This window comes from Leucoraja erinacea, chromosome 14 (genome assembly GCF_028641065.1).
Source record: "Leucoraja erinacea ecotype New England chromosome 14, Leri_hhj_1, whole genome shotgun sequence".
NCBI classification, from domain to species: Eukaryota; Metazoa; Chordata; class Chondrichthyes; order Rajiformes; family Rajidae; genus Leucoraja; species Leucoraja erinaceus.
Window position 1 is genome coordinate 7,460,146 of NC_073390.1, and position 24,469 is coordinate 7,484,614.

The 24,469-nt window shown below is 44.7% G+C and overlaps 1 protein-coding gene across 2 annotated transcripts in view; it reads left to right on the forward strand.

Annotated features, from left to right (window-relative positions):
• The window catches only part of LOC129703234 (mucin-like protein), a 155,051-nt gene that overhangs the window by 54,105 nt on the left and 76,477 nt on the right, over positions 1-24,469 (forward strand). For both annotated transcript variants that reach the window (XM_055645528.1, XM_055645529.1), the window contains 4 exons: positions 1,976-2,073; positions 11,820-12,038; positions 13,286-13,516; positions 20,942-21,061. In XM_055645528.1, the coding sequence (XP_055501503.1) occupies positions 1,976-2,073; positions 11,820-12,038; positions 13,286-13,516; positions 20,942-21,061 (668 nt within the window). The remainder of the gene's footprint in view (positions 1-1,975; positions 2,074-11,819; positions 12,039-13,285; positions 13,517-20,941; positions 21,062-24,469) is intronic.

The following is a 24,469-nucleotide window of genomic DNA, read 5'->3' on the forward strand; positions in this document are numbered from 1 at the left end:
AAAAGGCTGGCGGTATCATCAAAGACCCACAACATCCTGGCCACACACTCATCTCCCTACTACCTTCATGAAGAAGGTACAGGAGCCTGAAGACTGCAACAACCAGGTTCAGGAATAGCTACTTCCCCACAGCCATCAGGCTATTAAACCTGGCTTGGACAAAACTCTGATTATTAATAACCACTTTCTGTTATTTGCACTTCACCAGTTTATTTATTCATGTGTGTATATATTTATATCATGGTATATGGACACATTTATCTGTTTTGTAGTAAATGCCTACTATTTTCTGTGTACTTAAGGAAAGCAAGAATTTCATTGTCCTATACAGGGACACATGACAATAAACTCACTTGAACTTGAACTTGAACTTGCCTGCTGACCGACGTCTCTCTTATCCAATCGGCGCCCTCGATCATCAGTCCCACCCCCACTGTCTCGCGGAAAGCGGAGATTTCACCGGGTTTTAAAATCCGGATCAGAAAACTTGGGGACGATGCCCCCACCTCTCAAAACATGGAGGGAACGTGTCCCCTCTGGCACCCCCGGGTTTTCCACCCCTGGATGCAGGCGACGGACACTCGTGGCAAGCCTACATATATTGCCATTTAGCCAGAATTCATGTTTTCCAGTTCCATTTTCCAAGAATGTAACTGCGCAAACCTAGTCACGACTTTGTCCAAGTTATGGGCAAAGTCATAGTGAATATGGATTAAGGTGATTGCAGACAGCCTGTTATTGCTCATGGAAGTTCGGGTCTTTGCTTCTTCGTGGATGAGAAAACGTGTTTGGTCATGTTGGCTGGATCAAAGTAAGATACCGAGCGAGATCGCACCAATTGCAAGCATGCCGCCCAAGGCGAACGTCTCTCTGCCGCTCAGGCTTATGTCCAAGGGTCCCGGCCACCTCCGTCAAATGGAGGAGGACAGGCGGGGTCGGCAGAGCGCCGTGGTGAGACTGGCTGACGACAAGGCCAAGTACTTGAAGAGCCAGACAGCGAGGAGGTGGAAAGTGGAGCCCAATGGTTGGGCAGCTCTGCCCCCGAGGAAGGCAGCAGCAACACAAAGACTTACCTGGCCTCCAGCAGCCCCCAGCAGAGTGGGCAGCTGATGATCCCGCCTGACATTGTGCATCGCTCCAGCTCCAAGCGGCAGCTCAGGCCCGATTCGCTGGTCATGTACCGGCAGAAGTGCGAGTTCATGCGGGGAGCAGCGGCCACCAGCAGCGCCCGCAGTTTCAAGGGCAGTGGCAGCCTGGTCCGGCGGCTGCTGCCCGGCTCTAGCGGCCGCGGCGACAAGCAGCAGTGGCCGGCAACGGGAGCAGCAACGTCGGAAGGAGGAGAATTAGCAGAGGGTACAGAGGCTGCAGCACCCCAAGGGTGCAAAACTAACCACTCCAGCAGCACCCCAGGAAGCACCAGAATTTTCCGAATTTCCGGTAAATTCCTAGAAGTGGAAACACTGTGCTCCAATTTTTTTTTTGGGGGGGATTTGTATTTATTCTGGAAAAAAAGGGGGGTCCGACCGCACCCAATGCACCCCCCCCCCCCCTTCGGAGGGCCATGAGGATCTAATTATAAGAAATAAGATCTCAACTCCAACTACTTGTTCTTGTAATTATTCTTCAATCCCATTTTTTTCTAGTATTCATTCGTAAAGCTAGCTGAGTGACCTTGCTTGGCAATTATGCATTGGGAGAGCAGTTGAGATAAGGATTTAGATAGATAGATAGCCTTTTATTGTCATTCAGACCGAAGTCTGAACGAAATTGCAGCAGTCATACAAACTAAAATAATCAAATTTCTGACAAATATTCTGATATATATTTAAACGTAATACAGTGATAAATTGTTTGGAATGTTCCATTGTTAGAAATGTTCATTCATTCAGTGGAACAATTGTTTCTTCAATGTTTCTGCTTGGCCAACAGTCATTGTCTTGCAAATTGATACCATTGCATTTGTTTCTGTTTACAGTGAAACAACATCCTTATTTTTTAATGGCCCAAACACCAGATCTGGTGCATTAGTTGAACAAATCTACCGTCCAGATCAATATCCTGGCCATAAAACAAGTAAGTCATATTCATCATAAAAGTAAAATGCAAGAAGATTCACTGATGCAAAATTGTGGACGCAGCCCAGACCATCACACAAGCCAGCCTCCCTTCCATTGACTCCATTTATACCTCACACTGCCTTGGCAAGGCCAGCAGCATAATCAAAGACAGATCGCACCCTGTCTACTTCCTCTTCTCCTATCTACCATCAGGCAAAAGGTATACAAGTGTGAAAATGTACACCTCCAGATTCAGGGACAGTTTCGTCCCAGCTGTTAAGGGCTGTCCTACTGCGGCGACGTACCCCGCGAGGTCAGAAGAGGTTGCCCTTGTATCATACTCGCAGCATGGCCGACACGAGGTCCGAAGAGGTCTTTGTAACTCTCCTTCATGCGCAAGAGTAGTCCCCGCATACTCTAGGCCTCAGCTAGATCGCTGCGTGTTTTTCAACATCCTGAAAAATGCCGTGAGTAAAAATAGGTTGCCATGGGAAAAAAAATCAATATTTTTTTTACTCGTAGGTTTAGTTGAAGTAGGTCATAGTAGGTTGCCATGTTATTCGTAGGTAATCAAGAGTAGTCAAAGGTATTCGAAGGTAGTCGTAGATAGTCTTCAACATAGTCGAATGGAAGTCGAAGGATATCGTCTTCACTCTCTACTATTCGGTGTCCAATTTTCCCAAAGCTAGTCAAAGCTAGTCTTCAACATAGTCGAAGGAGCTCTTCTACATAGTCGAAGGAGCTCTTCTGCATAGTCGAAGGAGCTCTTCAACATAGTCGAAGGAGTTCTTCAACATTACACTTTTTCAAACTCTCCTAAAATTTTCTAAACTCGCCAATTAGGTTGCCGCAGTGGGACTGCCCCTTTATCAGGCAACTGAACCATCCTACTGCAACGAGAGAGCAGTCCTGAACTACTTTATTGGTGACCCTCAGACTCGTGTATGATCCAACTTTACTGGCTTTACCTTGCACTAAACATTATTCCCTTATCATGTATCTGTACACTGTTAATGGCTCGATTCTAATCATGTATTGCTTTTCCGTTGACTGGTTAGCATGCAACAAAAGCTTTTCACTGTTCCTCGGTAAACATGACAGTATACTAAAATTGAAATTGAAACTGATGCCTTGCTGTTTTAAAGGCCAGTCTGCTACAGATACTATTTGCTTGAACAATGTACAGTCAATTCGTGTTTTAATCGTCCCCTTGGTAATGGATTATGGATATAGTGGACGGACCTGCCAGTGCCAACCCGGCTTATACCATCTCCATCAAAGATTTAGAGCTCCACTCTATAATCTTTGGTCTCCATGGTCGCTTAGAGCCCCGGCTTCTGACCAATCCTGACTCGCAAGGTGCACCAGCAAACTGTTCTTCACCCTCCTCACGGTCCAGTGACACAGCTGTTGTTGCAGCTCACATTGTAGCCTCTAGGGACAGGGCTTTCTTCGAGCTGCCACACCCAACAGGGAGCTGTGGAGCTCCCTCCCCTCTCACCAGCTGCTGCTTCTTGCTGTCAGCAGTGACTTTGGCCCCTCCTCCCGTCTCTCTGTCCTCGAGGCCACGTCCTTCTAACCCCACTCCATACCACCTCCTCCTTCTTCCCTGGTGATGCCAACATACCCCACCTTGGAAGTGGCAGCAGGTGAGAGGGGAGGGAGAGGGCCAACGGTGACCGAGCGTGTCCTGTTGTCAGCAGCGGCCTAACGAGAGCGCTGTTCCAAGGGCTACAACATGAGCTGCTATAACAGCCGTGGCAGCCGGTGAAGACGGGCTCGCCGGTCTGCACCAATTTATTTGTTTCAACTGCATACAATGATAATATCTGACTTGGTAACAGACAATCGGCAATAATGTACACCAACCAAACCCCCCTCCCCACCCCACATCTCCATGGTCCATTTTAACGAGAGTTTACTGTAATCAAAGTTTGTAAAGTTGTCAATTATTTAAAGATGTTCAGGATATAATACAATGTGGTATTAGTGGACAATGCTTGCAATAATAATGTGATTGTAACTATAAATCTCCCTTCCAACAATTATTTTTGCTGTGTAAAATGTCCACTGGAATTTGCTTGTTTATGAGATCAGTGTTATTCTTCAATTATACTCTCTTGCATCTTAGAGTCAATGAGTCATAGAGTCATACAAAATGGAAAAAGGCCCTTCACCCCAACTTGTCCATGTGGGCCAAGATGTCCCATCTACACTAGCAATACCAGCCCATGTTTGGTTTCCCTCTAAACTTTCCTATCCATGTACCTGTCCAAAAGTATTTTAAATGTTGATGTAATACTGGCCCCAACTACCTCCTCCAACAGCCCGCTCCATATATCCATCATACCTAAGTTGCCCCTATTAAATCTTTCCCCTCTCACCTTAAACCTCTGGCCTCTGGTTCTTGATTCCTTTACTCAGGGTAAAATATTCAGTGCATCTACTCTATTTATTTCCCACACGGTCTTATACACCATTATAAGATCACCCCTCACCCTCCTGCACTCCAAAGAATAAAAACCCAGCCCGCCCACCCTCTCACCATAGCTCAGCCCCTCTCGTTCTGGCAACATGCTCGTGCATCTTTTCTGCCAGGACTGGAGGATTTGTGTTATTATGAGAAACTGTTTGAGCCGGGACTGTTTGCCATGGAATGAAGTACACTGAGGGATGACATTATAGAGGTTTATAAAATCAAGGGACAATATTCTAGTCATATTACTATTTATGGGAACTGATTATATGCAAATTGGTTGCTGTGTTTCCTGCATTATAAAAGTGACTATTCCTCTGAAGCATTTCTTTGGCTGAATAGGTCCTAAAGGGATAGTTGGAAAGAGACCAAGTAATTCTTTGTAATTGCTAATTATTTCCAAATGTGAAAAATAATTGATAATATTATTCAATTAATTACGTGGACCTGACCCTGATAAATGTTTGCCAAACTCTCTGCATTGGATTTGTCCAATGATCTGCAAGACTCCCAACTTGCAATGATTCTTTTCCGCACCAAACCTTATTGAATCTTCTACACATTAAGAACACTGAATTTTACTTCGGAGTCACGTGAGTGACTACGTGAAGAAGGGTCGTCCATCTGCGTGCGCGTCATTACATCTGAAAGCAACGCGCTCAATGGACTGGAGAGGCACTGCATCCTCCCAGCCGTTGGGATTTTTAAAAAGGCGGCAGGTAAGAAAGTTGAACCACTTACCCTGCGCTTTCTGTTCGGGCTAAGGAATTATTTGTTTTTCAGAGCTCCAAAAAATGTCGATGAGACGGTCTGCGGGGAAACCGGCTGCCAAAGACCGCAGCATGCCTGGTAGCGGACGACGGTCATTTTCGCCGACATCGCCGCCGGCATCAGAACCGGCAGCAGCAGACTTGGTGCAGGAGGAAAGCACCGTGGTGGTCCGGGCGAGACGTAATGCCACCCATACGTCTGCCAGACGCGTAGACTCGACTGAGTCTGGGGAAGAGGGATACCCTCCCTCATCGGGAAGCGTCCAAGGACGACTCTCCCACATGGAGCAGCTTGTGGAGAAGCTGATCCACAATGATAAACTCCGGAGAAAGGAGCAATATCAGACCGAGTCCCTTATACAGACCGTGCCAGCAGCCTCATACTCTGGACAGCAATATGTCTTTCCCATGGAAGTGGGAAGTACATATGGGGATTACCCGGATTCATAGTTTGGAAGCAGGGGGGGGGGGGGGGGGGGGGGGGGGGACACTCCCAGGGGAGATTGGAGGAAGAAACCCTGAACAGGTACCCCCCACCATCTGTAGCGGCAGATTTTTCAGATCTTTCAGGAAATTAACTCCCTAGCCACTAATTGGGTGAGAGGGGATAAGGGGAATATCTTTGGTACGCATGCAAGCTGCCAGAGACTTTCAGAGCTTCTACTTTATAAAGCTTCAGCACAGTCTTTTAATGAATATTTTCTTTATTGTAGATATAAAACAGTAAGATACATCCAAGGTTTTCCGACTTGTTCCAGCAATCTTCTTCGAACTCCAGCGCATTGGTTCAGAAACTAGAAAACTCCTCGTGTCTCCTTCTTCACATGAGGCTTGACATGCTTGACATGGCTTGACATGGTCGAAAGATAAACCTTCTCCCTCTCCTGTCCAAAACGAATCCTCAACTAAACTAACACGCAAGCAATTAAGCTGCATAAACACGCCCCAAGACACGTCATAAAATCCCACCCACATTATAACGGGCTGGCTAAAATTTAAAGGAACATGCCATACACAATGACATGCAAAACAGGCCAAATGGCCACTACACCATCTAACTGTGCTTACTTCTAGGTTCAAGCGGTGAACCATATAATTTGGGGGCAAATAGGCCCCTTCATCAGGAACCGGGAACTGAAGTTCCAAAAAGTATTAAACCTGCTGGGGTCTGGAATTACTTCGTCTGCAGGAGGTGTGGAAGGGGGCCTCCTCACTGACCGGGAGCAGGATACCATGGCACTGCTATGTAATGCCCGCTTCAAAATAAACTGCATTCTGAAAGAGGCAATAAAACCAGCAATAAATTCGAAGTTTGCAGCTCTTTGCAAAGCTAGCGACATCCAGCCCGCAAACTACCTGTTTGGGGGAGACCTGTCAAGACAGGTACGGGACCAGGATGACCAGGCAAAAACCGTGCGCCTCATAATAAGAGGTCTGGCCACACCCAGGGGCCCATCCACGAGATTCCACCCCTACAGCTCTCGGCGTTTTACACCTAGAGAGCCAGGCGCCGGAGGAAGATTCACACCTGAGTCAAGGTCTTTTTTAGGGGCAGGCCCCAGCAGGCCGACAGCGAGGATGAGGAGAGAGCAACCACCAATTCTGCTCCCCAGACCTCGCGGACGAAAACCATCGCCACGCCGCCAGTAACAACAGAGGTAAGTCAAACCAGTTCCTCAGGAAACATACCAGACGAACCTCACTTACAGGTGGGGGGAAGGTTAAAATACTTCTTAAAAGAATGGTGTTGGGTTACTAAGTATCCATTCATACTGCACAGTATAGAAGGATTCAAAATTGAGTACAATTTGAATTCATCACCACCACCAACACATTCTAATATTCGCACATATGTCTTTTCCCAAAAAGAGACAATGAATATACAAAAAGAAATAGAAACGTTATCTGACAATATGTTATTGAGAGGTCATACACAGAACCTCACCAATTTATATCCAATTTATTTCCAAAAGAGAAAAAAGATGGAGGGATCCGTATTATTTTGGATCTTACGGAACTCAATACATATGTGCAATATAAACACTTTAAAATGGACAATTTTGGAACAGCAACTCAGTTGGTTTCCAAAAATGGCTATATAGCATGCATCAACCTCAAAGATGCATACTATTCGGTGTCTATTCACTAAGAGTATAGGAGATATTTGAAGTTTATCTGGATGGGTCAATAATGGCAATACAAGGCTCTGCCAAATGGGTTGACATTAGCCCCTAGACTTTGCCAAATTACTGAAACCAATTCTGGGGCTGCTAAGATCTCAAAATCACATAGTCATGGCATATTTGGATTACATTTTCATCTTTGGAGTCACCAAAGAATTGGCAGAAGCAACAGTCAAGGCAACCAAAACCACTGTTTGAAAAACTTGTGTTCCTAATCCATCCAGTTAAATCAAACTTACCTCCTACCAAGGATTACCTCGGATTTACTATCAATACAGTAACCATGTTGGTGACTTTGCGTAAAGGCAAACAACAAGACTTGAAGAAAGTCTGCAATGATCTGAAAGAAAAACACAAACCAACTATCAGACAAACAGCAAGTGCAAGTGGCAAATTGGTAGCTGCCTTTCCTGCAGTACGCTACGGACCTTTGCATTACCAGCATTTACAGCGGGCAAAGGAACGAGCATTGAAATTGCATGCAGGTCAGTTTGACAAATCAATACAGTTACCAGCTGAAGCCATTATTGAACTACAATGGTGGATGGAAAACATAAGACTCAGCTCAAGAAAAATCTTACTTGAGAGCCCATCAGTGTTTCTCCAAAGCGAAGCAAGCGGTTTAGGATGGGGAGCCGCAAACACAGTCAGGAGCTGTGGAGGCAGATGGAATGAGCAAGAGTCTACTATACTACAACTATATGGAATCAATTACCTTGAATTGTTGGGGGCACAATATGGGCTCAAGTCTCTCTGTAACAACATGCAACATGTGCATGTTCAAATTCAGATTGATAACACTACTGCGGTGGCATATATCAATCACATGGGTGGTGTAAAATCTATATCCTGTGACAGATTATCTAACCTCATTTGGCACTGGTGCATCGAGAGGGATATTTAGGTCATGGCAGTATATCTACCAGGAAGATATAACACGGTGGCAGATGCAAGGTCACGAATATTTAATGATAATATAGAATGGATGTTGAATCGTACGGTATTCAATGATTTGGCACTCCAGATTTGGATCTGTTTGCATCTAGATTAAACCATCAATTACCCAGATATGTGTCCTGGGAGCCAGACCCAGGAGCAGAGTCAGTGGATACTTTTCTCTGAACTGGGGAGGAATGTATATTTATGCTTTCCCACCATTCTGCCTCATAAACCGATGCTTAACTAAAATCAAGCAAGACAAAGCCACAGGCATTTTAGTAGTACCAAATTGGCCTACACAAGCCTGGTTCCCAAAAATATTGGGGATCATAGTCCAGCCATTAAGGGTTGTACCTAAGAGGAGAGATCTCCTAGTAAACCCAGTTTCAGGGAGCAACCATTCACTTTCTGACCGGATTAATTGTTGATTTTACAGATTCTGAGGAGGCCATATCAAGACATTGGACTATCCAAATGAACTGTGGATGTCATCACAAAGGCATGGAGGGACAGTACCAAATAACAGTACGCCACTCATATTAAGAAGTGGGAAGCTGTCTGCCATACAAACGATATAACATACAACACAGTTCGGATAACGGATGTCTTGGAGTTCCTATCAGCCCTGTACTATGACTATAAATTAAGTTATAGCGCAATCAACAGTGCCAGATGTGCACTATACTCCTATCTGACACTGGAGGCAGGGCACAGGCCGATAGGAATGCACCGCTTCGTAATAAAATTCATGAAGGGAATTTATAATTCGATACCCCCAAGGCCTAGGTACACGGACACATGGGATGTGAGCATGGTACTTACCTTACTTCGTCAGTGGGGACAGCCAACGGCCTTATCTTTGTCAAAACTAACATTGAAAGTGGTTATGCTGCTGGCGCTAATAACAGCCCAAAGAGTCCAGACACTACAAAAACTACGACTGGACTACATGACCAGCAATACGAATAACATAACATTCGTTGTTAAGGACCTGATCAAACAGAGTAGGCCAGGAATGCCAGGGATGAAGATCCAGTTCCTGGCATATCCAGAGGCCCAACGATTGTGTGTGGTAACACATTTACACCACTACCTGAGAGTCACGGAGAACCTCAGAGGCTCAGAACAATCGGTCCTCATCAGTCACAAGAAACCACACTGAAAGGTGTCAACACAAATATCTCCAGATGGTTAAAGGAGGTAATGGTGGTAGCGGGAATAAATACTCATATCTTTAAATCTCACTCCACCAGGGCTGCATCTACGTCTGCAGCAAGAACGATGGACATGCTCCTTGATGACATCCTAGTGGCTGCAGGATGGGTGAACGAAAGAATGTTCCAGCGGTTTTATAACAAACCCATTATCGGACCAGGGGTATTTGCTCATGCCATCTTAAGTTCTGTTACCTAGTTTTCCCACAGGTTCGAAGGGGAAGCTAATAAAACATTTATTTTTCTTTATTTTAAAGCATCAGTGGCTATACTAACTACGTTATGTCTGAATGCTTTAATAATACTCTCATCCATGGTCAATCCATTCAGTGTGTGATGCCTGGATTCGTAACCGACGTGAAATCACAGAGCTTTGAAATCTTCACGTAGTCACTCACGTGACTCTGAAGTAAAATAGTAAGATTAAACGAGAACTTACCAGTTTGAAGTTTGATCTTGATTTTATGAGGCGTTACGATGAGCGATTACGTGCCCACTGCTCCCACCCTCATATTATCAAGGTCATATGGAAGTTCTAGTTTTTCACAACTATTCTCAGGTCTTTTTTATCTGTGATTTAACACCGCTGCTTTGAAGATTGATGCGCACGCAGACGGACGTCCCTTCTTCACGTAATCGCTCATCGTAACTCCTCATAAAATCAAGATCAAACTTCAAACTGGTAAGTTCTCGTTTAATCTCACTATTATATTGCTATCATGATTTGGCGTATTAAGACCTTTAACCAGAGACCCGGGCTCGATACAGGTCCGTTGGGTGCTGCCTGTGTGGAGTTTGTATGTTCTCTCTGTGACTGCATGGGTTTCCTCCAGGTGCTCCGGTTTCCTCCCACATCCCAAAGACATGCAGGTTTGTAGGATAACTGGCTTCTGCAAATTGCCCTTAGTGTGTAGATAGAGGATGTAAAAGTGGGATAACATAAAACTCGTGTTGTAGGTGATCGATGGTCAGTGTGGTCTCGGTGGGTTGAAGGGCCTAGTACCATGCTGTATCTTTAAACATCAGATTATTATTATTTTTAATTTTTTTTTTTTTAATCTCAAGATGGCGGCGCTGCCTTAGCAGCTGCGGCTCGCCTGCAGTCCGTTGGTTTTTTTTGGTTTTTTTTTTTTTTGTTTTTTTGTTTGTTCTTTTGTCCTGTTTTAGTTATTTTTTGGTTTTATTTTATTATGTTGTGTGTTGGGGAGGGTGGTGGGGGGGGGGGGGGGGGGAGAAACGTGTTTTTGGTCTCTTCCTTCGGGGGGATGCGACTTCTCTTGCCGTTTCCCCCGTGTCCGTCTCCATCTGCGTCTGCGTCGAGGCCTAATAGCGGAGCTGGCGGCCTCGGAGCTGGGGCAGCGTTCCAGCGGTAACATCGGAGCTGTGGCGTTCCAGCGGCAACATCGAAGCTGTGGCATTCCAGCGGCAACATCGGAGCTGTGGCGTTCCGGTGGCAGCGGCGACCCGGCAACAAAGCTGTGGCATTCTGGCGGCAGCGGCGACCTGGCAACGGAGCTGTGGTGTTCCAGCAGCAACAACCGTTGCAGCGGCAGCGACGACCCGGCACCGGAGCAGTGGCGTTCCAGTGGCAGCGGCGACCCGACCACGGAGCTGTGCCATTCCGGCGGCGGCGACCCGGCATCGGAGCTGTGGCGTACCGGCAGCGGCGATCCGGCAACGGACCTGTGGCATTCCGGTGGCGGCGGCGACCCGGCATCGGAGCTGTGGTGTTCCGGCGGCAGCGGCAGCGGCGATCCGGCAACAGACCTGTTGCGTTCCGGCGGCAGCTGCGACCCGACCTCGAAGGATCGGCCACGGGTCCGGTGGACGACAGCGCCGAGAGCTCACACTCGCCTCGGAGCAGAAGGAGAACAAGGAGGGAAGAGACAAGGACTTTAAGATTTTTGCCTTCCAACACAGTGAGGGGGTGCCTGGTGAACTCACTGTGGTGGATGTTAAATTTGTGTTTATTGTGTGTTTTTTGTCATTTTTATTACATGTATGACTGCAAGGCAACGAAATTTCATTCAGACCGAAAGGTCTGAATGACAATAAAGGCTACTTTGACTTTGACTTTGATAAGCTTATGCTCAAGCTAAATCTCAAATAACAACCCAAATATCCCGAAATCACATGGCTTTTGTTTTCCTTTAATGTTTGCAATCTTACTCTTTTCTTAGATAAAAATGGACGCGTAGCCTATCGTTTGGAAAAAAATGATATCAATACCAGAAACCCAAGACAAAAATGTATTGATTGGTATTTACACGAACCTTTCCCATATTGGAGCTTCTTCAATTCGCCTTGTCCCTGTTCATTTTGGCAAGCTATTTTTGATAATGCCTTTGTATTTGGAAACTTTATCCAATTTTATGGATTTGAAGTGAAAAGGCCTCAAGGTAATCATTCATTTTATTATTTAGTATATTTGTAATCAGAAATATTAGCAGAAATGCTGAACAGCAGAAAACATCCAAAATCTGGGTTTTCCACTTGCAATATCTCAGGTTTGTGCACTTTCTGAATGTTCCAGCATTTAATAGAATGGATTTGAGCCTTCATGCTCAATAAATTAATTATTGTGTTATTCTAAGTCAAATTTACATTCATGTCCTTTGCTTTTAACCCATGCGTACAAGTTGTTGCCAAGCACATATGTAAAGAAACATAAGACTGGGAATCAATAGATATCAGTCCAACACAAGTACAGCAGTAGATTCTGAACAATAGAAGGTACACAACAAAATGGCCAGCTTTTTGAAAGGGATATCCAGCAATTCCTCTTTACAACTGTGCACATTTTCTCCCTTTAACTATCTATCCGATTCCCTTTCGACGGTTATGCTTTAACCATCTCCAATGCTCACAGGTAGCCAGTGCATTTTTGTGACAGGAGTTGCCGTTACTGCATACCAGCACCTATAAGAGTTAAAGGTCATTATTTTGTTTTACAGCCTTGTGACACAGATGTTTATTAGGGATGTGTACAGCGCCTTTGTGTCTGCACTGAAGACTGCAGGTACTGCGTTCATGGAACATAGAATAGAATCCAACAGTACAGCACGGAGTGTGTAGGAAGGAACTGCAGATGCTGGTTTACATAGAAACAAAATGCTGGAGTAACCCAGCAGGACAGGCAACAATAGAAGGATTGGGTGACACTTCAGGTCGAGACCCTTCCTCAAACTGATCGGAGAATTGAGTCACAGAGCCCTTCGGCACAACTCATCCATGCCGACCAAGTTGTGTAATTCAGCTATTCCCACTTCCCTTCACCTGGCCCATACCCCTGCAAACCTCTCCCATCCAAGTAGCTGTCTGAATGTCTTTCACATTGAATTAGAAACATTGAGAGAACATGGACTATTGCAAATTGAGTTTAGAATGACTTGATGGACAAGTTAAAGTTTCCAAGAGTTGCATGGATCAGATACATGCAGGCAGAGATTTGTTTAATGTGGCTTTATGTTTGGCATAGACAACATTGGCTGAAGGGCGTTTTCCAGTGCTGCACTGATCTATGTTCTATGTGATGGCAGTCACTTGCAACTGATATTTTGAAGATGAATTAATGTAGACTTTAAGGCAAGACAGGTGAGCAGATAGAATATATCATGCAAATCAAATGTGCTAATTTCTTTCTTAGAGAGATTTATCACATTCCAAAGCCGATTTCCAAGCAGGTTGGGTTCAGGAGTGAGATGTTACTATTCCAGAAGTGGAGGTCTAATCTACGGTCAAAATGAACGATTCCTTCCAACACCATGGACTAGCTACAATCCATTTGCTTGGCTCTGGAGAGGATTCTCATATTATATTTTCCGAAGGAATAATTATATCAACAACGTTTTACCAAGGCTGCAAACTACCTACAAAGGTAAGAGAAACAGATGTTACTGAGCATTCTGCATCCAGTTTATGCACTCACAAGGGCCTGTCCCACTAAGGCGACTTTTTAGGTGAGTGCAGGGTGACTCTGCGCTCGCCACATGTTTGCTGATGGCCTCTGGTGAGTCACCTTCATGGTTGCGAGGAGTTCTCACATTCTGGGAACTAGTCGTGGCCACAGAATGTCGCCGTAAAATTTTCAACATGTTCAACATTATGGTCACCATGGAGAAAATCGATAATCCTGTAGTTGTAGGTGCAGTTGTAGTAGGGTCACCATGTAGTTATGGGTAGTTAAGGTAGTTGTAGGTAGTTTTAGTTAATCGCCTTTGCTGACAGGTCATTTTCATTGGCTCATTGGGGAAAAAAAATGTAAGCAATGCAAGGAGCATTCGTAATAAGGTGGATGAGTTGAATGTGCAGATGGCTATTAATGACTATGATATAGTTGGGATCACGGAGACATGGCTCCAGGATGACCAAGGCTGGGAGCTGAACATCCAGGGATATTCAATATTCAGGAGGGATAGAGAGAAAGGAAAAGGAGGTGGGGTAGCATTACTGATTAGAGAGGAGATTAATGCAATGGAAAGGAAGGACATTAGTTTGGAGGATGTGGAATCGGCATGGGTAGAGCTGCGAAACACTAAGGGGCAGAAAACGCTGGTGGGTGTTGTGTACAGGCCACCTAACAGTAGTAGTGAAGTTGGAGATGGTATCAAACAGGAAATTAGAAATGCGTGCGACAAAGGCAAAACAGTTATAATGGGTGACTTCAATCTACATATAGATTGGGTGAATCAAATTGGCAGGGGTGCCGAGGAAGAGGATTTCTTAGAATGTATGCGGGATAGTTATCTAAATCAACATGTAGAGGAACCAACAACAGAACAGGCTATTTTAGACTGGGTATTGAGTAATGAGGAATGGTTAGTCAGCAATCTTGTTGTACGTGCCCCCTTGGGCAAGAGTGACCATAATATGGTTGAGTTCTTCATTAGGATGGAGAGTGACATTGTTAATTCAGAAACAATGGTTTTGAACTTAAAGAACTTTGAGGGTATGAGACGTGAATTGGCCAAGATTGACTGGCAATTAATTCTAAAAGGGTTGACGGTGGATATGCAATGGAAGACATTTAAAGACTGCATGGATGAACTACAAAAATTGTTCATCCCAGTTTGGCAAAAGAATAAATCAGGGAAGGTAGTACATCCGTGGATAACAAGGGAAATCAGGGATAGTATCAAAGCGAAGGATGATGTGTACAAATTAGCCAGAAAAAGCAGCATACCGGAGGACTGGGAGAAATTCAGAGACCCACAGAGGAGGACAAAGGGCTTAATTAGGAAAGGAAAAATGGATTATGAAAGAAAACTGGCAGGGAACATAAAAGCTGACTGCAAACGTTTTTATAGATATGTGAAAAGAAAGAGATTAGTTAAAACAAATGTAGGTCCCTTGCAGTCAGAAACAGGTGAGTTGATCATGGGGAACAAGGATATGGCGGACCAATTGAATAACTACTTTGGTTCCGTCTTCACTAAGGAAGACATAAATAATTTGCCGGAAATAGCAGGGGACCGCGGGTCAAAGAAGTTGGAGGAATTGAGTGAAATCCAGGTTAGCCGGGAAGTGGCGTTGGGTAAATTGAATGGATTAAAGGCCGATAAATCCCCAGGGCCAGATAGGCTGCATCCCAGAGTACTTAAGGAAGTAGCTCCAGAAATAGTGGATGCATTAGTAATAATCTTTCAAAACTCTTTAGATTCTGGAGTAGTTCCTGAGGATTGGCGGGTAGCAAACGTAACCCCACTTTTTAAGAAGGGAGGGAGAGAGAAAACGGGGAATTACAGACCAGTTAGTCTAACATCGGTAGTGGGGAAACTGCTAGTCAGTTATTAAAGATGGGATAGCAGCACATTTGGAAAGTGGTGAAATCATTGGACAAAGTCAGCATGGATTTACGAAAGGTAAATCATGTGTGACGAATCTTATAAAATTTTTCGAGGATGTAACTAGTAGCGTGGATAGGGGAGAACCAGTGGATGTGGTGTATCTGGACTTCCAGAAGGCTTTCGACAAGGTCCCACATAAGAGATTAGTATGCAAACTTAAAGCACACGGCATTGGGGGTTCAGTATTGATGTGGATAGAGAACTGGCTGGCAAACAGGAAGCAAAGAGTGGGAGTAAACGGGTCCTTTTCACAATGGCAGGCAGTGACTAGTGGGGTACCGCAAGGCTCAGTGCTGGGACCCCTGCTATTTACAATATATATTAATGATCTGGATGAGGGAATTGAAGGCAATATCTCCAAGTTTGCGGATGACACTAAGCTGGGGGGCAGAGTTAGCTGTGAGGAGGATGCTAGGAGACTGCAAGGTGACTTGGATAGGCTGGGTGAGTGGGCAAATGTTTTCTATGTTTCTAAGCGGGAGTTTTCAAAACCATGGATAATCGTCCGGAAATGTTAAATGTCCGCCGAACTCTGGCTTATTAAAAGTTGGCTCCACTCCTCCCCCCATCTACCCCCCTTCTAACCCCCACTCCCGCCCCTCCTCTCCCCCTCTCCCCCTCTCCCCTGTTCTCCACTCTTTTAAGGGACTTTACCAAACACTGTGCTAGCCGTCTTAATTACAGCGCCAACCTTCCTGTTCATCGCGGTGTGTGTCTGTATCAACTTGGCTTTGTACCGTGTGAATTTCAGACAGCGCTCCCCCGCTTGCCCTGCCTCCCCTTTGCTGTGTGTGTGTGTGTGTGGGTATATGTGTATGTGTATGTGTGCATGTGTGTGTCAAGTCACTTTTATTGCTATAGCATATTTAAAAAACAACTCTTGTTGACCAAAGTGCTTTACATTGGTGAAGGTACTAACGTTATACAATAGTGGTTCATAGATTAAGTACATACATAAATACATACATACATACATATAGCCCTCCCTCAGAGGATGTCAAGAAAGGCTTGAGAGTAAAGATGAGTTTTAAGTCTCAACTTAAAAGAGTCAATGGAGGGGGCAGTTCTGATGGGAAGAGGGATGCTGTTCCACAGTTGCCATTCCAGTTCCCGGTTTTTCAGGAGACTGTCCGCTGAAAAATCGCCTGTGGGACAGGCCCATAAGCCTACTAAGCCAGTTAGTCCATTGTCACCATTTTTCACTGAAGAATTGTTGAACCAAATTCAGAACATCCTCGAGTGGAAAGGTGAACAGCCGGCAGTAGTTGTGCACGTAGGCACAAACGATATCTGAATGAAGAGGAAGAAGGTTCTGCAACGCGAGTTTACAGAGTTAGGAAGAAGACTGAAAAGCAGGATTTCTAGGCTGGTTATCTCTGGATTGGTTCCAGTACCTCCTGCTGGTGAGGACAGGAACAGGGAGATAGGGGATCTGAATGTGTGGCTGAGGGGCTGGTGCAGGGAGCAACAATCTAGATTTATAGACTACTGGGATCTCTTCTGGGGTAGGGGTGACCTGTACAAAAGGGACAGGCTACACCTTAACTGGAGGGGGTCTGACGTTCTGGCAGGCAGGTTTGCTAGTGCTACACATGTGGGTTTCAACTAAATAGTGGGGGGGGGGGGGGGGGGGGGGGGGGGGGGGGGGGGGGGGGGGGAATGACAAATTGGGAGTATAAAGATGGAGTTAAAGGGGAATTGAGTACTGGAAAGACTCCCAAATTAATGGGAAGGAAAGTTCGAGAAGGGATAAGAGAGTAAGGTCAGGGCCAATTGTGAGCGGAGGGAGAGGGGAGGTGAATACTGAATGTGCAAAGTATAAGAAATAAAGTGGACGAGCTTGAGGCTCAGTTAGAATTTGGCAAGTATGATGTTGTGGGAATTACAGAGACATGGCTGCAAGAAGGGCCAGGGCTGGGAACTGAATATTCAAGGGTATACCTCCTATCAAAAAGCCAGACAGGTGGGCAGAGGGGGTGGGGTAGCTCTGGTGGTGAGGAATGAAATTCAGTCCCTTGCAAGGGGTGACATTGAAACAGGAGATGTGGAGTCAGTTTGGATAGAACTAAAGAATTGTAAGGGTAAAAAGAATCTAATGCGACATCTATAGGCCCCCAAAGAGTAGTCTGGATATAGGGTGCAAGTTGAATCAGGAGTTAAAATTTTCATGTCTTAAAGGTAATGCTACGGTTGTTATGGGATATTTCAATATGCAGGTAGACTGGGAAAATCAGGTTGGTACTGGATCCAAAGAAAGGGAGTTTCTGGAGAGCCTCCGTGATGGATTCTTAGAGCAGCTTGTATTGGAGCCTACCAGGGAGAAGGCAATTCTGGATTTAGTGTTGTGTAATGAACCAGATTTGATAAGGGAACTTGAGGTTAAGGAGCCATTAGGAGGTAGTGACCATAATATGTTAAGTTTTAATCTACAATTTGAGAGGAAGAAGGGTAAATCGGAGGTGTCAGTGTTATAGTTGAACAAAGGGGACTGTGGAGCCATGAGGGAAGAGCTGGCCAATGTTGACTGGAAAGATACCCTAGCAGGAATTACAGTGGAACAACGATGGCAGGTATTTCTGGGAATAATACAGGAGGTGCAGGATCAGTACATTCCAAAGTGGAAGAAAGATTCCAAGGGGAGTAAGGGGTGACCGTGGCAGACAAGGGAAGTCAGGGACATTATAAAAATAAAAGAGAAGAGGTACAACGTAGAAAAGATGAGTAAGAAGCAAGAGGATTGGGTAATGTTTAAAGAGAAACAGAAGAGAACTAAAAATACAGTACCAGGAGAAAAGATGAGGTACGAAGGTAAGTTAGCCAAGAATATGAAGGAGGATAGTAAAAGCTTCTTTAGGTATGTGACGAGGAAAAAATTAATTAAGACCAAAGTTGGACCCTTGAAGACTGAAAAAGGTGGATTTATTATGGGGAACAAGGAAATGGCAGATGAGTTGAACAGGTACTTTGGATCCGTTTTCACTAAGGAGGACACAAAGAATCTTCCTGGTGTACTAGTGGCCAGAGGATCTGGGGTGACGGAAGAACTGAAGGAAATCCACATTAGACAGGGAATGGTGTTGGGTAGACTGGTGGAACTGAAGGTTGATAGATCCCCAGGGCCTGATGGTTTTCATCCCAGGGTACTTAAGGAAGTGGGTCTAGAAATCGTGGATGCATTGGTGATCATTTTCCAATGTTCTATAGATTCAGGATCAGTTCCTATGGATTGGAGCGTAGATAATGTTCGCGCACTTTTTAAGAAAGGCGGGAGAGAGAAAATAAGGAATTATAGACCAGTTAGCCTGACATTGGTGGTGGGGAAGATGCTGGAGTCAATCATAAAAGATGAAATAGAGGCACATTTGAATAGCAGTAACAGGATTGGTCTGAGTCAGCATGGATTTAAGAAGGGGAAATCATGCCTGGCTAATCTTCTGGAATTGTTTGAGGATGTTACTAGTAAAATGGACAAGGGAGATGGAGTGTACCTGGACATTCAGAAAGCATTTGATAAGGTCCCTCATAGGAGATTAGTGAGCAAAATTAAGGCACATTTGATAAGGTCCCACATAGGTGATTAGTGAGTAAAATTAGGGCACATGGTATTGGGTGTAGAGTGCTGACATGGATAGAAAATTGGTTGGCAGACAGGAACCGAAGAGTAGGGATTAACGGTCCCTTTCAGAATGGCAGGCAGTGACTAGTGGGGTACCGCAAGGCTCGGTATTGGGACCACAGCTATTTACAATATGCATCAATGATTTAGATGAAGGGATTCAAAGTAACATCAGCAACTTTGTAGATGACTCAAAGCTGGGTGGCAGTGTGAACTGTGAGGAGGATAATATGAGAATGCAGGGTGACTTATACAGGTTGGGTGAGTGGGCAGATGTACGGCAGACGCACTTTAATGTGGATAAATGTGAGGTTATCCATTCATAGCAAAAACAGGAAGGCAGATTATTATATAGATGGTGTCAAGTTGGGAAAAGGGGAAGTACAACGGGATCTGGTGGTTCTTGTTCATCAGTCAATGAAAGTAAGCATGCAGGTACAGCAGACAGTGAAGAAAGTGAATGGCATGTTGGCCTTCATAACAAGAGGAGTTGAGTATAGGAGCAAAGAGATCCTTCTGCAGTTGTACATGGCTCCAGTGAGACAACACCTGAAGTATTGTGTGTAGTTTTGGACCCCTTATATGAGGTTGGACATTCTTGCTATAGAGGGAGTGCTGCGTAGGTTTACAAGGTTAATTCCCGGGAAACCAAAACCGAGAATTTTGGAAACACTCAGTAGGCCGGTCAGTATCAATGGAAAGAGAACTAGCAAACAATCCAGGTCAAACACCTGACGATTCTTACAAATGTATCGGTATAAATCTTGTTTGTTCATAAAAAATGTTTCTTTTCCTTGGCTCTTTTCAATTTACCAACCTCTTTTTTTCAGATGTTTTATATAAAGATCCATATTTTCTTATCAGTATTTACTGTAATTACTCATGGATTTCTGATGTAAAACCTGAAGGGATGGAGACAATCAAAGAAAGTATCATAATAGTTATGTGGGGCTCGGAATCTGAGAGTGGCTCTAATTATCTGCAGATACAAAACTGACTCCAGTATTTTTATTGGGGTTCCATTCTTTATGAGAAGGCATCCATTTTTTTTTAAATTATGTAGGAAGGAACTGCATATGTTTGTTTAAACCGAAGATAAATACACAGAGCTGGACTAAGTCAGCAGGACAGACAGCATCTCTGGAGGAACGGAATAGGTGCAGTTTCACCAGTCTCAGAACTCAAGACCCTTCTTCAGAAATGTCACCTATTCTTTTCTCCAGAGATGCTGTGTGACCCACGGAGTTACTCCACCTTTTTGTATGTATTACCAGAACTTTACGAGGATGTTGCCAGGACTCGAGGTTCTGAGCCATAGGGAGAGGTTGAGCAGGCTGGGACTCCTTTGAGCACGGTAGGATGAGGGGTGATCTTAAAAAAGTGTATAAAATCATGAGAGGAATAGACCAGGTTGGTGCACAGTGGCTCTTGCCCAGTGTAGGGGAATCAAGAACCAGAGGACATAGGTTTAAGGTGAAGGGGAAAGGATTTAATAGGAATCTGAGGTGTAACCTTATCACACAAAGGGTGCTGGGTGTATGGAACAAGCTGCCAGAAGAGGTAGTTTAGGCTGGGACTACCCCAACATTTTAGAAACAGTTAGACAGGTACATGGATAGGACAGGTCTGGAGGGATATGGAGCAAACGCAGGCAGGAATTGTAGCTGGGACATGTTGGCCAGTGTGGGCAGGTTGAGCTGGAGGGCCTGTTTCCACACTATCACCATGACTCTAATATTGGAAATATATTTGATCACCATTTTTCCAAGTGGTGTAGAACATGTTTCATGTTAATATGAACGCTTTCTTTCATTAATCATTTTTTACTGTTAAACTATAGAAAAGGAAGTTGATCCATACCATGACTGCTGCAGAGACTCTGATGATCCTACTTTCTGTTTACTTTACCGGCTGGTGAGACCTAGCGACTATTGCTTTGGATACAGACCTCCACGGATAGGTACTGTATTTCATTTGAGGTATATGTATTAATTGTGTAGGAAAGAACTGCAGATGCTGGTTTAAATCGAAGTTAGACATAAAATGCTGGAGTAACTCAGCGGGACAGGCAGCATCACTGAATGGAAAGAATGGGGGTTGTTTCGGGTCGAGACCCTTCTTCTGTGGAATTGGTCCTGGGTGGAAAGCTTGGCTCTCTGAATTTGTAATCCTGGAGTCACAGCAAGTGAACGGAGCAGCCACCAATATTTGGCCATTTTTTATTTCTCAATCATTATTTTTACAGAGATCAGCAAATGTTCAACTTGATTTTAAATAGATACTAGACTGCGGGACCCGTTGGGTCCCCGTCACACGGGAGGCCTGGTCCCCCAATGCAACCCATTCCCCAATGCAATATTCCAACATGGTGTGGGAGAGCGGGTGGTGTGGATGAGAGTGGGTGGTGTGGGGGGTGGTGGTGGTGGGGGTGGGGGAGAGGTGTGGGGGAGGGGGAGGAGATGGTGTGGGGGAGGGGGAGAGATTTGGGGGAGGGGGAGATATTTGGGGGAGGGGTGGTGCAGGGAGAGGGTGGTGTGGGGGAGGGGGCGGTGTGTGGGGGGAGGGTGTGGGTGATGGGGTTGTGGGGGTATGGGGGATGGGGGATGGGGTGTGTGGAGGATGGGGTGGGTGGCAGAGGGGGGTGACGGAGGGGGGATGGGGGGGGGGGGTGTGGGGGAGGCAGTGGCGGGTGGTGTGAAATGGGGATGTTTAAAGAGGGGGTGTGGATGTGTGGTGGGCAGTTGGTGTGTGTGGAGGAGGGGTGAAGGGTGAGGGTGGAAGTGGGGAGGGGTGGGTGTGTGGGGGGGAGGGACTCCACTCAGCGGCGACCGACTGTGCAGCATCACACAGCAACTGTCCCTACGCCACACAGCGGCTTACCCGACTCCACTCTTGCAAACTCAATCAGCACGACTTATTTACTCAGCCCTGCCTCCGGAGCTTTATCCTCCAGCGGGTGCCGGAAGGGGTGACTGAAAGGCGAGACGTCCAATCTGCTGATCTCATGACTTTTAAAACCTTCGTAACTTTTCTCATATTTCACCGATCGGAAAAAAACTTGGTGGCTTGGAGCAGTGGAGAACGGTGAGTAAGGTGCGGGAAATTCCTAGCGATATACGGTGGCATTTTTGTGCAATGTATTTAAATTGCACACCGAAAGTGGTCAAGATTAGAGTTTTAGTCATAGTATAGATGCATGTAGAACTGCATTCTTCAATGAATCCCCATCATGAGTAGTAGAGTACATTCCAATTTATCTGGTATTTATGCAATCAAAATTCCCTTGCAACTAACAACAATTCTAACAAGTCTAAATCTTCTCAGCCTTCCACTTCAGCTCAATACCATTGGAGTGTTCGTAATATAGTGAATAAGTTCCACTGCGCTCTTGTGATTAATATAATCAAAACCAAGCTACGAATAAAAGTCCATAGAAGGCCTACATTAAATTGATTTGTTTTTAATGACAATAAGCTCAAATGGTGTATTTTATGGAATACAAAATACATGTGAAAATTTGTATATTGGATATCTTTAAGGCAGAGATAGATTCTTGATTAGTACAGGTGTCAGCGGTTATGGGGAGAAGGCAGGAGAATGGGGTTGGGAGGGAGAGATAGATCAGCCATGATTGAATGGCAGATAGACTTGAAGGGCCAAATGGCCTAATTGTACTCCTATTCTATATGGCCTTATGACATTAAAAAACAGATTTAGTTTATTTACATCAATAAGGGCAATGCAGTTTTAGTCTGATAAGCAGCAGCATCCTCTTTGATGATCTGGCATCTCATGTGTTGGTGAGAATATTTATAAATTTGGTTTATTTTTGCTGAATTTTATATTAATACTGTTCAGACTTTAAATATAGAATTGCAGCATGGCCGATTGTTATTTAAATGAGAAGGAGATGACATCGTTCAGGAATTTATTTTAAAGTTTATGATGTAATCTCACTGGGTTCCACTGTATGTCACTGTGATTTATGCATAAAGTAGGCTTTTTTTTGCATATTTTGAGCATTTCTCATGCAGCTGGCATTTCATGAAACTGCAAGCCCATTCCTCATGGATTTTTGATGGCTGAGAGTATCCTGTTTTGGAATTAAATGTGGATACATCACTGTGAGACCAACAACCACGTGTTTGCATGGGAAGCGGCCATTTATATTTTTCACTCATTTGCTACAAGGTGTTGGTAACAATAATAATTCCAACATTTAGGAAGGAGATGAGGAGGAATTTCTTTAGTCACGAATCCGTGGAATTCTTTGCCACAGAAGGCTGTGGAGGGCAAGTCAGTGAATATATTTCAGGCAGTGATTCTTGATTAGTACAGGTGTCCGGGATTATGGGGAGAAGGCAGGAGAACGGGGTTAGAAGGGAGAGATAGTTCATTCATGATCGAATGGCAGAGTAGACTTGATGGGCCGAATGGCCTAATTCTGCTCCTATCACTGATGAGTATATGACCTAATGAACATAACATATTCTCTACCTCACTTATCGCAGCTATAGAGAATATTTAAAAATAAGTATTCAACACATGGTTGTTGATAGGGAAGCATAATGGCGCAGCAGTAGAGTTGCTGCCTTACAGCGAATGCTGTGCTGGACACTCGGGTTCGATCCTGACTTCGGGTGCTTATTTGTACAGAGTTTGTATGTTCTCCCCGTGATCTGCGTGGGTTTTCTCCGAGATCTTCAGTTCCTCCCACACTCCAAAGACGTGGAGGTTTGTAGGTTAACGGGCTTGGTAAATGTAAAAATTGTCCGTGGTAGACACAAAATGCTTGAGTAACACAACGGGACAGCCAGCATCTCTGGAGAGAAGGAATGGGTAACGTTTCAGATTGAGACCCTTCTTCAGATCCATTCCTTCTCTCCAGTGATGCTGCCTGTCCCGCTGAAGAAACTCCAGCATATTGTGTCTTCAATCGATTTAAACCAGCATCTGCAGTTCTTTCCTACACCTGTAAATTGCCACTTTAGTGTGTAGGATAGTGTTAATGTGCGGGGATCGCTGGTTGCGCGGACCTGTTGGGCCGAAGGGGCTGTTTCCGTGCTATATCTCTAAACTAAACTAAACTAAACTGCAACTACTATTTACAACTGACATTCAGTGACAAAACTATGTGAATGAAGAACTGCAGATGCTGAGAGAAAATTATGATGCTGCCACTTAAACCCTAATTGAAAAGAAATCAAACAATGTTGTTGAACATATTTTTCGCAAGGTGCTCTTGCAGTTTGCTGCTAGCACTTTAGCTATTTCCAAAACCAACAATTTCAAAATCAGTGCAAAATGAGCAAAATATGGAGCCTCTCCAATTTAATTGCTTATTGATGCTATTTAAATCCAACAAATG